Source organism: Branchiostoma floridae, chromosome 7, assembly GCF_000003815.2.
Source record: "Branchiostoma floridae strain S238N-H82 chromosome 7, Bfl_VNyyK, whole genome shotgun sequence".
Taxonomy (NCBI): domain Eukaryota; kingdom Metazoa; phylum Chordata; class Leptocardii; order Amphioxiformes; family Branchiostomatidae; genus Branchiostoma; species Branchiostoma floridae.
In genome coordinates this window covers 10708615-10721815 of record NC_049985.1, presented here as the reverse complement: position 1 = coordinate 10721815, position 13201 = coordinate 10708615, and the positions used below count along the sequence as shown (strand labels likewise).

Here is a 13201-nt window from a genome sequence, read left to right as displayed (position 1 = left end):
TTGACGTCATGACGGGCTTTCTGGGAAATCGAGCCACAATTGTAATGTTCCATAACTTTCATCATCATCATCTTCACCGCATGTCAGTTCTGGTCATGTCATCTGGTTATTCGCCTTTTTAAATGCATAATCACACAAGCATAACAGCTTCCAGAAAGTTGGATGACTTAAAATGATTCTCAGCCAGTTTGTTTTAAGTCTTCCGTAAACAACCCTTGGCTAACCTGGATGCCAGACTGTTTCCAAGGCCTATACGGCTCTGTGGCCTCGGCTCTATAGCTAACTCAGAACCGTTCCTATTCCCAGAGCTACCAATAGGAGCACAGGCTTCTTAATCATTATGAAACCCATCCAATAGGATCTCAGGATTCTCTGTAACTATGGAAACCAGTCATCATAGTCGCCAACACGATGGCAAAAAGAGTTTTCGGTCTAGCAACAATGTCATTGGCCCATGCCAGTACACAGATCAACATGTAACAGGATGCTCCCAATTCTATTCAGATGTGTTGGTCATCAAGCTTCTCGAGGATTGTAATCGATCAGGCTAAAACTACTCTGAACTTGTTTCTGTAGTAAGACATGAGACAAAACCTGTGTATTTGATCGAACAATAGTCTTTATTAACAACCTATCGGCATACCACATCTCCTCTACTTACAGTCCTTCCCTTCATCCCGAGGACAGAGCTGGAAATAAGGCATGCTCTTCACAGGAAGATTTCTAGATATATACCACATCCCCTGAAATAATTTAGAAGTGCCTAACTGGGAGAAACGGTTAGTCAAAAACACCAGTGCAGCTCTGTGTTGAACTGACAGCATTTTGGGGACTTTCATGAGTCTCTATCCCACTCAGTCCTGAAGAAATAGTAGAAATTTGTCAAATACGATGAATTGCATGGAATCTAGTCTTGTTAGCTTTAGTCAGATTCCAACGCTTTCTAAACCATTGGAAATGGAAAAAAATTTGGTAGCGACTGTTGGAAGTGGAATAAAGCTGGGTAGCGACCATTGAACGCTAACTGAAGATTCCGTTAAGACTGTTGGAAGCAAACTTAAGCTGGGTACTGGCTGTAAAAGGCAGCCTTTAGCTGAGTAGCAACCATTACATGCTGGCTAGCAAATGTTGGGAGTGGAGAAAAGCTTGGTAGCAGCAGTTGGACGCTAACTAAAGCTAGGTAGTTTTGAAGTTAGTTTTCCTTCTCTGGCAGATTATTCACCAATTTCCACTATTTCTTCAGCCCCAAAGCAGTTGATGAGACAGAGAAGATGAGACTTTTCCTATCTTCATGAACCAAATAGTAATCAAAATATAATGCTCCACCCTTGAGGCATGGCCAAAAAACTTGTGTTGGGGAAAGGAACAATGCAACATTGGTACATTGGTGACATACTTGGTGCCAATGTGTCTAAATCAGGTGTTTAACTACAAACAAGAACGAAGTCTTCTGACAAGTGACCCGCCATCTCACTACAGCCGAGGCAACTTCTGATACTACATCTTATAAACATATCTCTGACTCTATACATTTGTATCATCTAATAATTTGTATTCATCCATAGGGAAGGCATCAACATCTTCACTGCATTCAAATAATTATGTATCAAATAATAAAACAATTTCAACTACCTGCATGAGTCATAACAACATAATACAATGATATATCAAAAAACGATGTGTAAAACAGCAACAAGTTTCGTAGAAAATAATAATACATTATAGCATTATAAGTCTACCCCTACTTGCATTATGATCTTAATCAGAGCGTTCACAAAGGTGGTGTATATATATATATACTGCATGGAAGTACTTTCCACCATTCTCGCTGGCTGGTACTGAAAGACACAGGTTGAAGAATCACATACTTGTATGGGCACAACCATGGTCATTATATTAACTATAGTCATTAATGCACGTTAGGTCCACTCACCAAATCGGTTGGTCTCAAGTTTTCTCTACAAAGTTCGTCTCCCGCTTAGTTTTCGACATTCCGCCAATCCTGAGATACATACATACAAACATGCACACATTGGAGTAGGATGCACGAAGGATTCACGTCTGCGTGGTAGCACCGAGCGAGTGTACTCTACGTGTACACGTTTACACGGCTGGTACTAAAGTCTGATCTGAAGAAGTTCACCAGTCACAGCTGTTCAAGTAACCACCTTTACATAAGGACCCCCTGGACAATGTGACCACTTTTTGATGGTCCCAATAGATAATTTTCCCATTGACACAAGCATTGAGAATCATGTCTATAGTTACCACCTGTCTACTAGTACATAGTCCAGATTTGGTCAGTCCCATCAGTGGTCTTCTTAGGCAGTTTTGACTGTACATGTGCAGACAAGACTAACTAAACATAATCATGTTGACATCTCTAACAATAAGGAAGCTCTTTCAGCTAACCTTCTCATTATACCTGATGTTTTTAATACAATGTATTTCTCTTTTAACAAGTGTTTTTCTATGTGCAGAGCTGGTCAAAGACATAACAAAAAGGTACAAAACAAATACTCAAAACATTGCCACCGGAATCATGTCCAAATGTCTCTGAACATGACAGGAGAGTCTTAAATCTCATCAAAGGATTGCTGGTTTATCAAAACAGTGCAAATACGTTTCCTGATATGACTTTGTCATTTCAAATGAAAAAGGTTATATGTTATTATTCTCTTAGACTAGCTCCTTTAGTACTACAAATATAATAGAGTTTATCATGTGTCCTTTTGAACAGTCATTCCTTAATCGTAAAATAAGGATATGGTGACTCAAAGTGGCTTCAGTCTCAGAGCCATACATTCAGGAAAATTCAGAGTTTTCCACACTGACTGAATCATGAGAAAAAGAATCTTACTACATTCCCATTGATAAAGATTAGGTATTCAGGTACATTATAGATGTTCCTACCTACCAACACAACTGAACAAAAGATTGACAAACAGTGAGACATTTGGAAAAGCGTCTTACCCTTTTCCTTTGAAACACTGCTGGAAAAGTCTGTCCGAGCATTTGTTGTTTGTGCAGTTGTATCAATTCTGTAAGGAAGCATCACACATATACCTGTATGCCCAATCTGTATGATTTTATGAGTCTGTAACAGGGATTATAATAACTTAATGAGTATTGAGACTGTTCAGAAGTGTGCCCCAGGTGACCGGTGTGGAGGGGGGAGTCCATGGTGCTACAGATACGGCAAGGTCAATCAGGGTCAGTCTGGTCTGTGGATGGGGACCTTCGGAATGAACTCTATTAAGATTACCTGCAACAGAACAGAAGGGATAATGTCCTCAACAAACAGTGGTCACTATAGATTGGAAATTAAAGACAATGGGTTGGGATATTGTACCTAAAAGTCGAACATCTCTACAAAGATAAAAGTTATAACATCAAGAAGTTACTGACTACAACTGTCATTTCACATATCTAAATATAAAAAGTGAGAGCGAGAGATTGTTATCTGGAAGAAATGGCAATCTGATCTCTGCTGGTACAATCAGCAATTCTATTGGTAAAATTGGCCATTTTACTAGAAGAGATCCAATTGTAATCTCTACTAGAATCGCCAATTATACCAATAGAATTGCTGATTGTACCAGCAGAGATCCTGATCCCAGTTTCTGTCAACAAAGACTCCAATCGGGATCTCTACTTGTAGAATCGACAATTCTGACAGATTTCCACCTCTTCCCTGATATACATGTAAGTATTGGCTGATAACACTTTTGCATGCCCTGTGAACTACAAACTACAAGTATACTGATATAGTGCTACCAAGCTGCAATTATCTTATCCACACTATAACGATAAGCAGAGGCATACTCACATATTCCATCATGTTACTAGATTCACACTTCCTTTTCGCTAATCTCCAATGCAAGCCCAGCTGCAAAAAGGGAGAAGGTAGACATTAGGACTGACATGTCTCCTATCACATCATATATATTTAGAGAACTGTACCAGTTACTACTGTACAACCTTGTCATTACATTGTCATTACCTCATTTGATAAATATAGAATACAACATTGTGTATTCCGTATCACCCGAGGTACCAGCCCAACCGAGGAGGGGCTAGGACCGAGGGTGATACAGAATACACCGTGTTGTATTTCATTTATGTCATACCCACCTGAGAAAACCCATGTTTTGATGCGAAATGCGCCAGAAGTTGAACAAATTTGGTGCCCTCGAACAAAGAGTGTTACAACTGCAATGTTCCAACGTCCGAATCAGGTATTCAAATTGTCAACCGTGCCGCACTCGGCCCGCTCTAAATGGTTCGATTTACTCGAAGGAAGCCTGTGTGATACAAACTTCGGGCCGGTCCGAAACACCCGTATCAAACGTTTTCGTGTCACAGGTATGACATAAACAGACAACACTGGTCATCCATGTTCTTGTACATATTACTGTACATGGTGACTTAAATATTAGACAAAGTGGCACTCACCTTGTGATACAAATGACTGTTTTCCCAGTCCAGTACTTTCTCTATAGAATGTCGTGTCTGGAAACAAAAGGTTCAAATTTAGAGATATTCAGTAAAATATTATCCGGAATATTACATTAATACATCAAAAAGGTTTGAGATGATCCAGAATATTACGTTAGCAGAACATTAAAAACAACATGCTTAAAAACTGCCTACAAGCAGCTAGTGAACAACAAATATAATTTCAATTTGTACAGTCAAATCTACCCAAATAGACCCCTCAGGGGACAGATAAAATCTAGTTTATGTGGACAGATCACTATAGACTGGATTGGTCTTAATGCCCGTGTCAATAGGAAAACATTTCTAGGGGACAATCAGTGCTATAACAAGTAGTAGCCTTGGCCAGGTGGTCCCTATATGTAGAGGTGGTCACCTGTATAGATTTGATTGTAGTTTGAGATCTTAGAGTATGATAAGGCAAATAATGTGTTAAGAGTTATCAGTTCAAAGATCAGGAAGGTCATCTCTATGCCGTACAATGGCCACAATAACGGTCGAAACAGGTGTTCTGGACTGGGTGATAATTTTCCGTATCACATGGGGTTCCAAATTGTATGACACGGGATTCAATCGAATAAATCAAACGCACTCCGGGCGCAGCTTAGTCAAAAATTCTAGTGCCAGATTTGGACAATGGAACTGCTGTTGTTACATTCTTTGTTCAAGGACACCAAATTTCTGTTTGAAATGTGTGTTTTCTAGGGCGGGTATGACTATGACTAAATGAAATTCTGAATGAAAAAAAACACAGTATATTCTGCATCACCCTTGGTCTCAGCCCTCCCGCGGGTTAGAGCACCCTACGGCTTTTGGCCTTTGTGCTATCGGTACCACTGTGACAGTTGGGCTGGCACCTCGGGTGATGCAGAATACACCGTGTTGTTTTCTCTCTCTATATATATATATATCAACTGTTTTGGTAACAAATGAGTAAGTCCATTCCTCCAAAGAGTTGGATTCACAGTTTTATTGTAATTATAACGTTATTACCCCTGTCACATTTGGCAAAAATTGATCGGACGACGATTCTGAGGCAAACGCCCGAGCCTCGCTTATAATAATGACTTTATTGCACAACAATTGTACAAGGTACAAAGTAAGGCTTATATGTGACGGGCGGTTTTTAGGTGAAAAATACCCTCTGTCGATCTTAAATATGGCCGATCTTCCATCGACAAGCCCGAAGATCGTAGATAATGTGACAGGGGTATATAGAGTACAAAATCTGCTGACCCTTTTGCTGAGACAGATGACAGGCCAGAGGGAACAGCCCAGGGTACAGCAGCAACACAGACAGCCGCACAGCAGCCACTTCACGTTCACAGGTAACGTCTTCCTCAGGACTCCGTTCAGACGGCTCATCGTCGCCTTGTACTCCTCGGGTGCAACCTTACAAAAGGCAAAGGTCAAGGGTCACATGAGCTCAATTACTGTGTTTTACAAGACTGTTTTTTTCTTTTTTGGCATGAGACAAAGATGAAACTACTGTGTAACGTTACTTCTTTTTTCTGCAACTTTTTCCGTTACTGTAAATGCAGAAATGTTTGCGGTGGTTTTATGTTCACAGTTTTCCAAAAGCAGCCTTACCGCGAACTTAAAACCTCGCGAACATTTTCCCATTAAATTATGTGATTACAGTGTATGGCACTACTACGAACTTTAAACCAAGTTGCGAACACTCCACTTACCGCTAATGCAAAATTAAATCCCCGCGAACTTAAATGCATTTACAGTATAATGTGTAAATTTGGATGATACCATCACTGTTAACTAACGTAAGCGCAAGACTTCAGAATTTACTGTAAAACCATATATCCATGAAAATTACTCAATACTAGTTGTCTTGAGTTTTCTACACGCGCTGCCGCAAAAAGTGAGCATACTGAGATAAAATATAACCATTTCTCATATAATACTGTAAGTTGTCTGTAACTACACATCTCTTGAATCAAGCCAATGAATCACCTCAGTCATAGTCACTACGTTCCTAAAAACAATCAATTACTGTGTTCATATCCACATAAAACTTTTTATTGGCAAAATAAAAGGTGAACCAGTTAACTACCTTTGCTGCCAAGCCTTGTGGAAACTCTGTGTTGAACTTATTGCTTAGACCAAACCTGGATGGGAAGAAGAGAGGAATATCTGTTAAACTCCACTGCTATAAGCGTGTGGGTGTAAGGCCACACCGATTTAATTTCTTGGGTCACGGATTCGCTCGCTCCTATTTTTTGGGAAAAAAATAAAAATAGAAATTACCACTCAGCAAATTTTCACCATTAATGAAACCATTCACCAACTTTCTGGTGTAGCAAATTGGCCTTTATATTATAAGCTCCTTAAAGTGTGGGTACAGGTGCTGTTACTGTACAAAAATAGTGTTTTTGTACTTTTTTCAAGCTGAAAACTTTTTTCTTTATGTTTTGGATTAGCCGTTACCTTCACCCCAACCATTTTACAATTTTTATTGTTATTTTTATTTCGCCCTCTCGCTCCATATTTTTTATGAAAAAATCTGTGAACCAAGAAATTAAATTGGTGTGGCCTAAGAAAATGTTACATGTGGTATGGCAAAGACAGTATGTGGCTGTTCCTTTCAAAATACAACTGACCCTTTATGGGAATATTCAAAGAAATATCATAAATATGTATAAATCATATATACTTTTCTGGCAGAAAAAGGGAGGACAACTTCTGTGTTTGCATTAAAATTCTTGAAGTATATATCTACAATACATACACTAGAGCGTAGCAAGGTATACATTTAGCATGTCAGAACCAGACAATGGATCTTTGTTCTCGATCTTCTAATGGTTGAGAGACATTCTAAAGAGCATGTTTGGATTTGCACCTGAAGCTGTTTACATACCTGTCTGTTTGGTAGTAAATCAACAAGTTTGAAGTCCATAACAAAAAATCAACAACTTGATTTTTGAATTGTTAGTGAGTAGAACTTTTATGTCTTTCTCTTAGTTTTATTATGAATCTTTTTTTATATCTATCTGTAAGTATCTTTAATACATACATGCTTAAACATAATACAGAAGGTATAGTAACAATATTATTTGCTTGACTCAAAAGTTAGGAAAATTTGATCCATCATGATATCTGTTATCACTTTATCAATTGTATGGTATATAGTTATGCATGTACATGTATATCATTACAAAGCTTACTCATCACCCCTTACAAAAGATACCATATTTGTCATTCAAAGGTCAACATCAAAGTTGATATGCGAGTGAGTCACAGAACAAAAGTGCCGAAATTCCCCTGCTAACACAGTGCAGGATATTGGCAGCGGAATTTCAACATTCTTGGGGTGCATCCCACTCACATTTTTAGTCATGGTACTCATAGTCATAGCATGAAAGTGTGATCACAATAGATGAGGTACCATTTTAAGGGAAAATGTACAAGGTTTCCAATGACATGAATATGACCATAACAAACTGGATATCATTCATGATTTTCATTGTAAAGGACAATAAACAAGCTTTTATATGATATAATGTATGATGCAAAACAATGGATAAAGTACAATATATGCCAAGTTTGTGTGTGTGTGTTTGTGTGGTGTGTTTGTGTGTGTGTGTGTGTGTGTGTGTGTGTGACGTGTGTGTATGTGTGTGAATATGTATGTATGTGTATGTGAATGTGTAAAAGTATGTGTGTGTGTGTGTGTGTGTGTGTGTGTGTGTGTAGCCAGGAAAATCATTACTCAAAAGTACTGTTTGCCTTTGTGAACCAAAAGGAAGTTCCCCTGCCCTGCCAGAGTAATTCACTGTGACAGTGTTGGTGACACTGACCAAACCTGCCTTTGGGGCAACAGCCCAACAAGGAAGTCAGATCATTATCATAATGATGTCATTGCCTGCCTTTCCTGGAAACAGTTCAAGGTAGCGGAACACTATTTCGCCTGTGGGGATTTACATGGTGACAAGCTTTAACGCTTCACAATTTATAGATGGGTGCTAGAGGTTGGTCCGATGTAGCCGGGTACAAAACCGTTTTGTTTCTTGTTGGACCAGTCCGAAAAAAATGAACCTGAAAAAAATCAGTAGACTGGATTTTGGACTTATTAAAAGATGAAAAGGAGCACATTTTGGAGCTTACTGGGTCCAAGCGATTAACAAGAACGGATTAGAGTACATTTAATTGTCATCTCTACTACTACTTAAGTTGAAATTCTACAAAGTTTCTATAGTCTCCAAACTGAAGTATTCCTCTACCATACAGCACTGTTTCCACGTCACTGTTTAGAATATCTACAACTCTTTCCTGTACTGTGCTGCAATACTTTAAACATGAACCTATCATTGATCTCAGGGTCACAGATAAATACTGTGTTCTGTGACTTTCAAGTAAATACACAGTATTCCGAGCAGCCCAGTTATACTATAGCAGACTATAGTTATAAGCTGGACCATATACTATAGCCTGAGCAGCATATTACACCTACATGTGGTAAGTGCTGTCACATACATGACTCTATTGATTTTTATGCCCCATTCCTGTCATACGATAATGCAGACTCATTTATCCTTAGGATGGAACCCAATAACATATAAAATAGATATTCCCTATGGTAGTTTATTGTATAGCATATTACTAAGATGTAGGTTCAATGTACTGTATTCCATATAATATACATTGTATTTGATAAGCATAAGAACATCTTTTTTTTTTAATAAATGTTTTGTTGTTTTGCAAACCTTGGAAGACAGTATTTAGGATTTAGCCTTCCTAGAATAATAAATATGTAGTAATTCAAGGAAAACATCAGTTTTCTAGAACAGTGGTTCAGGCCAACTTTTTGGCATTATCATTGCTATTCTAAGCCAGGCAGTCTGTGTCGACCAAACTATTATTATAGATCCATTCATAAGGGAAAAACTCAGTACATTTAAAAATACCCCGATACTATTTTCAGTACCTTGGCAACTTGGAAATGGACCCAAATTTAGATGGTAGGCTATTAGTGCCAATATTGGCAGTGGTAGCTATATAGAGAAATGTTTCCGTATACGGTAGTAACGTTATGTGATTGTAATTGGAAATTTCTCCTAATGATTATGTGATAGTACTCTCTCATCTAGGTTTGTGATAATGATTACATGGTCTGTTACATGTAGTTACCACACTTATGCTGGCTACTCCCACTGTCTTGCAGTCATTTTATCACTCACACTTATCAGAAACCAAAACCCAAAAAGTAATTATGAAATCAGATAGTGCTACAGACCAGCATTAGCGTAATACTATTAAAGATTATCTCTTCTTAAACATTAAGGTATCATGACTGGCAGTCACTGACTGCTTAAATCTCCTAGATTTAATCTTTAAATGGAGTGCACATAGGAACGTCATAATCAGAGATGACAAGTTATCTTGCAACCGAAAATACATTAGGGGCCTAGGCATGTAATTATCTGTGACCAAAAGTACCAGTGAGACTTGACGGACTGCTTGTGCCTGATATGTTAAGTACTGGGAAACCACCCAGAAGTGGATGTTCCTCTTCTCTGCCACAAACAAGTGTCTGTACAACCTAACTGCCTGGTTGAAACAGTTGAAGTAAAATATGCAATCAAATGCTCTAAAGGCTTGCAAAGAAGTATTTTATTCATCAATTGTATAGATGACATCTAGCAAGACTATTTATGATCTTTGTAGATCATATGGACAGAATAGGACAACTGTTTAGAAGTTGCATAAGTTGAACAGCTAAATCAAAAATATAACGTTAACTTTACAGTTTTTGTCAGTAATACATTACTGCCAAAATCAAATGGGACACATGAAAGGGTGAGCAGTTTCCTTGATTTCAGGAGAAGGCTTTGAGAAGCAATTATATTATTTTTAAGTAACATGATTTGGTTAAAACTGTAATAAAGAATTGTCCAATTGCCATATGATTAATAGGGGATCCAAGGTTCAAAAAGACTTACCATTTTGCTGGTACAGGTCATTACTTAAGCTTTAAGGATTAGGATGCACGAACCCAAATAAACGCTGTTTACTTAGCAAATATGAATGCCTAATCCATAGTACAGTACATAAGTGTCCATTATAATGGCAAAATCCCTGGTTTCTACCTTTTCTGCAATTTTTTCTACTTGTACAACTTTTTCCATTCGTTGTTTTCCATTTCCATTTGCACTGATACTGTGTTTGATTTCGGCAATAAAAAAAATTGAATAATCATTCAAATATTGTCACTGTGAAATGTGCTGCGCACGCAAAAATAGGGGCGACTGAGATGTGTTATGATATCAGTATCATAAGTTACGTAAACACACAATATAGGAATAGCAAGGATGTTTGTGATATCAGGGTCGAGGGTCACTGTAGACAGATAAGCGCAAACAAAAACATTTCGAATGGTCAGAACATCAGACCCGGACGTAGCTCAGACAATGGTCTTTGGTACAAACTAAACAAACCATTTCAAGCAAGCATTTCTGTATAGAAAGCAGAGTGAAAAGATCATTTTATGTCCTCCATGCCCAGATTGCTTTGTCAGCCAGCAAATTCCAATCGCCTTACCGATAGAACAAAGACTCGATCTCTGTCAGCAGAAATTCGAGGCCAAACAAACATGACACAACCTGGCCACCCTATGGGTCGCTGTGGACTTCCTCTGTTTTCCGGGGCCTGGTGAGGTTAATCACACCAACAAGAGGTTACTTACACAGTGACATGTCCTGATCCTCTAACGATGACTGGGTCAGGCACGGTACTGAGTAGATGTTCCTCCATAAGCCGCTCATCTTCGTCATCTTCCTCGTAAATCGCATCGAAGTCCGCCATGATGGAAACATCTGCGCACGGTATGCTGGGAAATATCTCCCGGGGTGCAGTTCGAGGTGACGTCACTTGCAGACGACATTCTGACTTGGAGGCGCCATTTTTGGAAAAAGGGAGTTTCTCCCAAGGAGAACTGTAAGTGACCTCCTGTTAATCCAGTTCTCTATATGTATGTAGTTCTGTTAATATCGGAATATTAACATGTTAACGCGTAGAAGCTCAAACTTTCATGATGCCGGGAGGTTTCTGTAAAATGTAAAATTTATTTTTCGGTGGGAGGGCGAACTTGATGTTCGAATTTCGAACGGAGGTAAAATTTTCACTAAGTCTACTTTTAACCTACTGTTACCTCAACTTGTAGTGAGATGAAGACAACTAATTTATGTGTAGATATATGAATTGCGATCACGCCTAACGTAGCAAAGTATTGTTTTACTGCAGCCATGTATTAAATTCAATTGCAAGTTGTCAGGTGTACTAGTATTTCTTCAGAAAGTAATTCCCCGGTCACGTCCCCTCCCAGTCCCAATGATGACCATTGGGGTTTGGGGGAGTAAACATTGGGACAGAAAACTAGGATACTGTTACCCATGTGTAACGTCACTGTTTACGCCAATGATGTTTTGGTTGCTATTAGTTCTCTTCCATCTTTGATATAGAGATGGGAAAATACAAGCATATATTGGGTTTGTCACATAGTTATACTAAGTAACTTGTATGTAGGAGACATTGTTGTAACACGATCTATTGTTCATAAAAGGATACGAACTCCCTTGACACTCACCAAAGGCAGAGCAGTCCAGGTGCATGCACAACATTGTTAAAGTAAGTGTACAGTATGTCCTGCATTTCTATTGGATCTGTAAGTGTTCATCTGTTAGCAAAATGCAGTGTATGACTATGAATTAGTGAATAACAGATATGGAACACTACCTGTATGTTGTACTACTGCGTCACACATACAATTCTAACACAAATGTGGTGTATTTCTTTCTTGATACTTTGACATAAAATGGAAGAAAAATATTGTCAACAATTCTGTTTCATTGCAGTACTGTCCCTTGTCAAAAGGAGGCACTTCACTCTTGAGGATAAATTTAAACTTTCAGTGTCCAAGAAATGTTTGGTGTAGCCTGAGTGTCACATAACTTAGTTTATTGTGGCTTCAATACTCTCTCCTCACCAATGAGGGTAGAGTATAGGAGCCATAGTGAACTATAGTATCTAGGATGGCACTCAGGCTCTATAGACTATCCTTCAGAAATGATTCCTTGAAAAATATTTAAGTCCTGCAGATCTTTTTCAGTTCTGCAACATTTCCCCTGTGGCAAATTTTGAAAACACTGAATGTAATGATTCTAAAATAATAGTCCATTTAAGTGATTGTAAACTGCAACTGGGAATAAATCAATTGGCCAGATTGTTGATTGTACCTTTCTATTACGTATATTGCAGCTGAAATAAGAGATTACAATCACAGTTGCCCAACTAGGTGGAAATAATTTGACAATTATCTAAGTGTGTCTCTGGCATTAATAGCTTAAAGATGAAAAAAGCAGGTGCCCTTGAACTTATTAATGCTGTTAGAAAAGAGTAGATGGATTATCCCAAGAGATATCCTTTTGTCATCCCAATAGTCAAGACACCTATTATTTGAAAAACTAACACTCATTTGTTGGGGTCACTCTATCCGTCGTTTGATTATACTGCTGCTGTGGTCCCTGACGCAGGGGTAGGCAGCAGTCAGCTAGTCTTCACACACCCCTTACATTTGGCTCAGTCCAGTGGGTCGACCCCTGTGAGACTGCACAATTTTGCACAATCAGCAGGGCATTCAATTCATATTCCAGAGGTTCTGGGTTTGTATCCGTTGATGTGCCACAGATCTTTT

General features: G+C 38.6%; 2 protein-coding genes across 2 annotated transcripts in view; one reads left to right on the top strand and one right to left on the bottom strand.

The window, feature by feature from the left end:
- Positions 1 to 601: 601 nt before the first annotated feature.
- LOC118419173 (cysteine-rich hydrophobic domain-containing protein 2-like) lies at positions 602 to 11341 on the bottom strand. Its single transcript, XM_035825505.1, has 6 exons — positions 11195 to 11341; positions 6566 to 6620; positions 5734 to 5889; positions 4456 to 4512; positions 3830 to 3889; positions 602 to 3265 (listed from the first exon to the last, which is right to left on the bottom strand). The coding sequence occupies exons 1-6, from the start codon at positions 11311 to 11313 to the stop codon at positions 3215 to 3217; spliced, it is 498 nt and encodes a 165-aa protein (XP_035681398.1). The 5' UTR covers positions 11314 to 11341; the 3' UTR covers positions 602 to 3214.
- The window catches only part of LOC118419174 (synaptonemal complex protein 1-like), a 7378-nt gene continuing 5465 nt past the window's right edge, over positions 11289 to 13201 (top strand). The window contains exon 1 of the mRNA XM_035825506.1: positions 11289 to 11445. Within this exon, the coding sequence (XP_035681399.1) occupies positions 11312 to 11445 (134 nt within the window). The 5' untranslated portion in view covers positions 11289 to 11311. The remainder of the gene's footprint in view (positions 11446 to 13201) is intronic.

Excerpts from the sequence above, each read along its gene's own strand:
- LOC118419173 (XM_035825505.1), bottom strand. The coding sequence starts at position 11,313 with ATGGCGGACTTCGATGCGATTTACGAGGAAGATGACGAAGATGAGCGG. Across the intron at positions 4,513-5,733 it reads TCATCTGTCTCAGCAAAAGG|ACACGACATTCTATAGAGAA; the intron begins GTCAGCAGATTT and ends TTTTGTTTCCAG. Across the intron at positions 3,266-3,829 it reads CTAGTAACATGATGGAATAT|GTAATCTTAATAGAGTTCAT; the intron begins GTGAGTATGCCT and ends GTTCTGTTGCAG.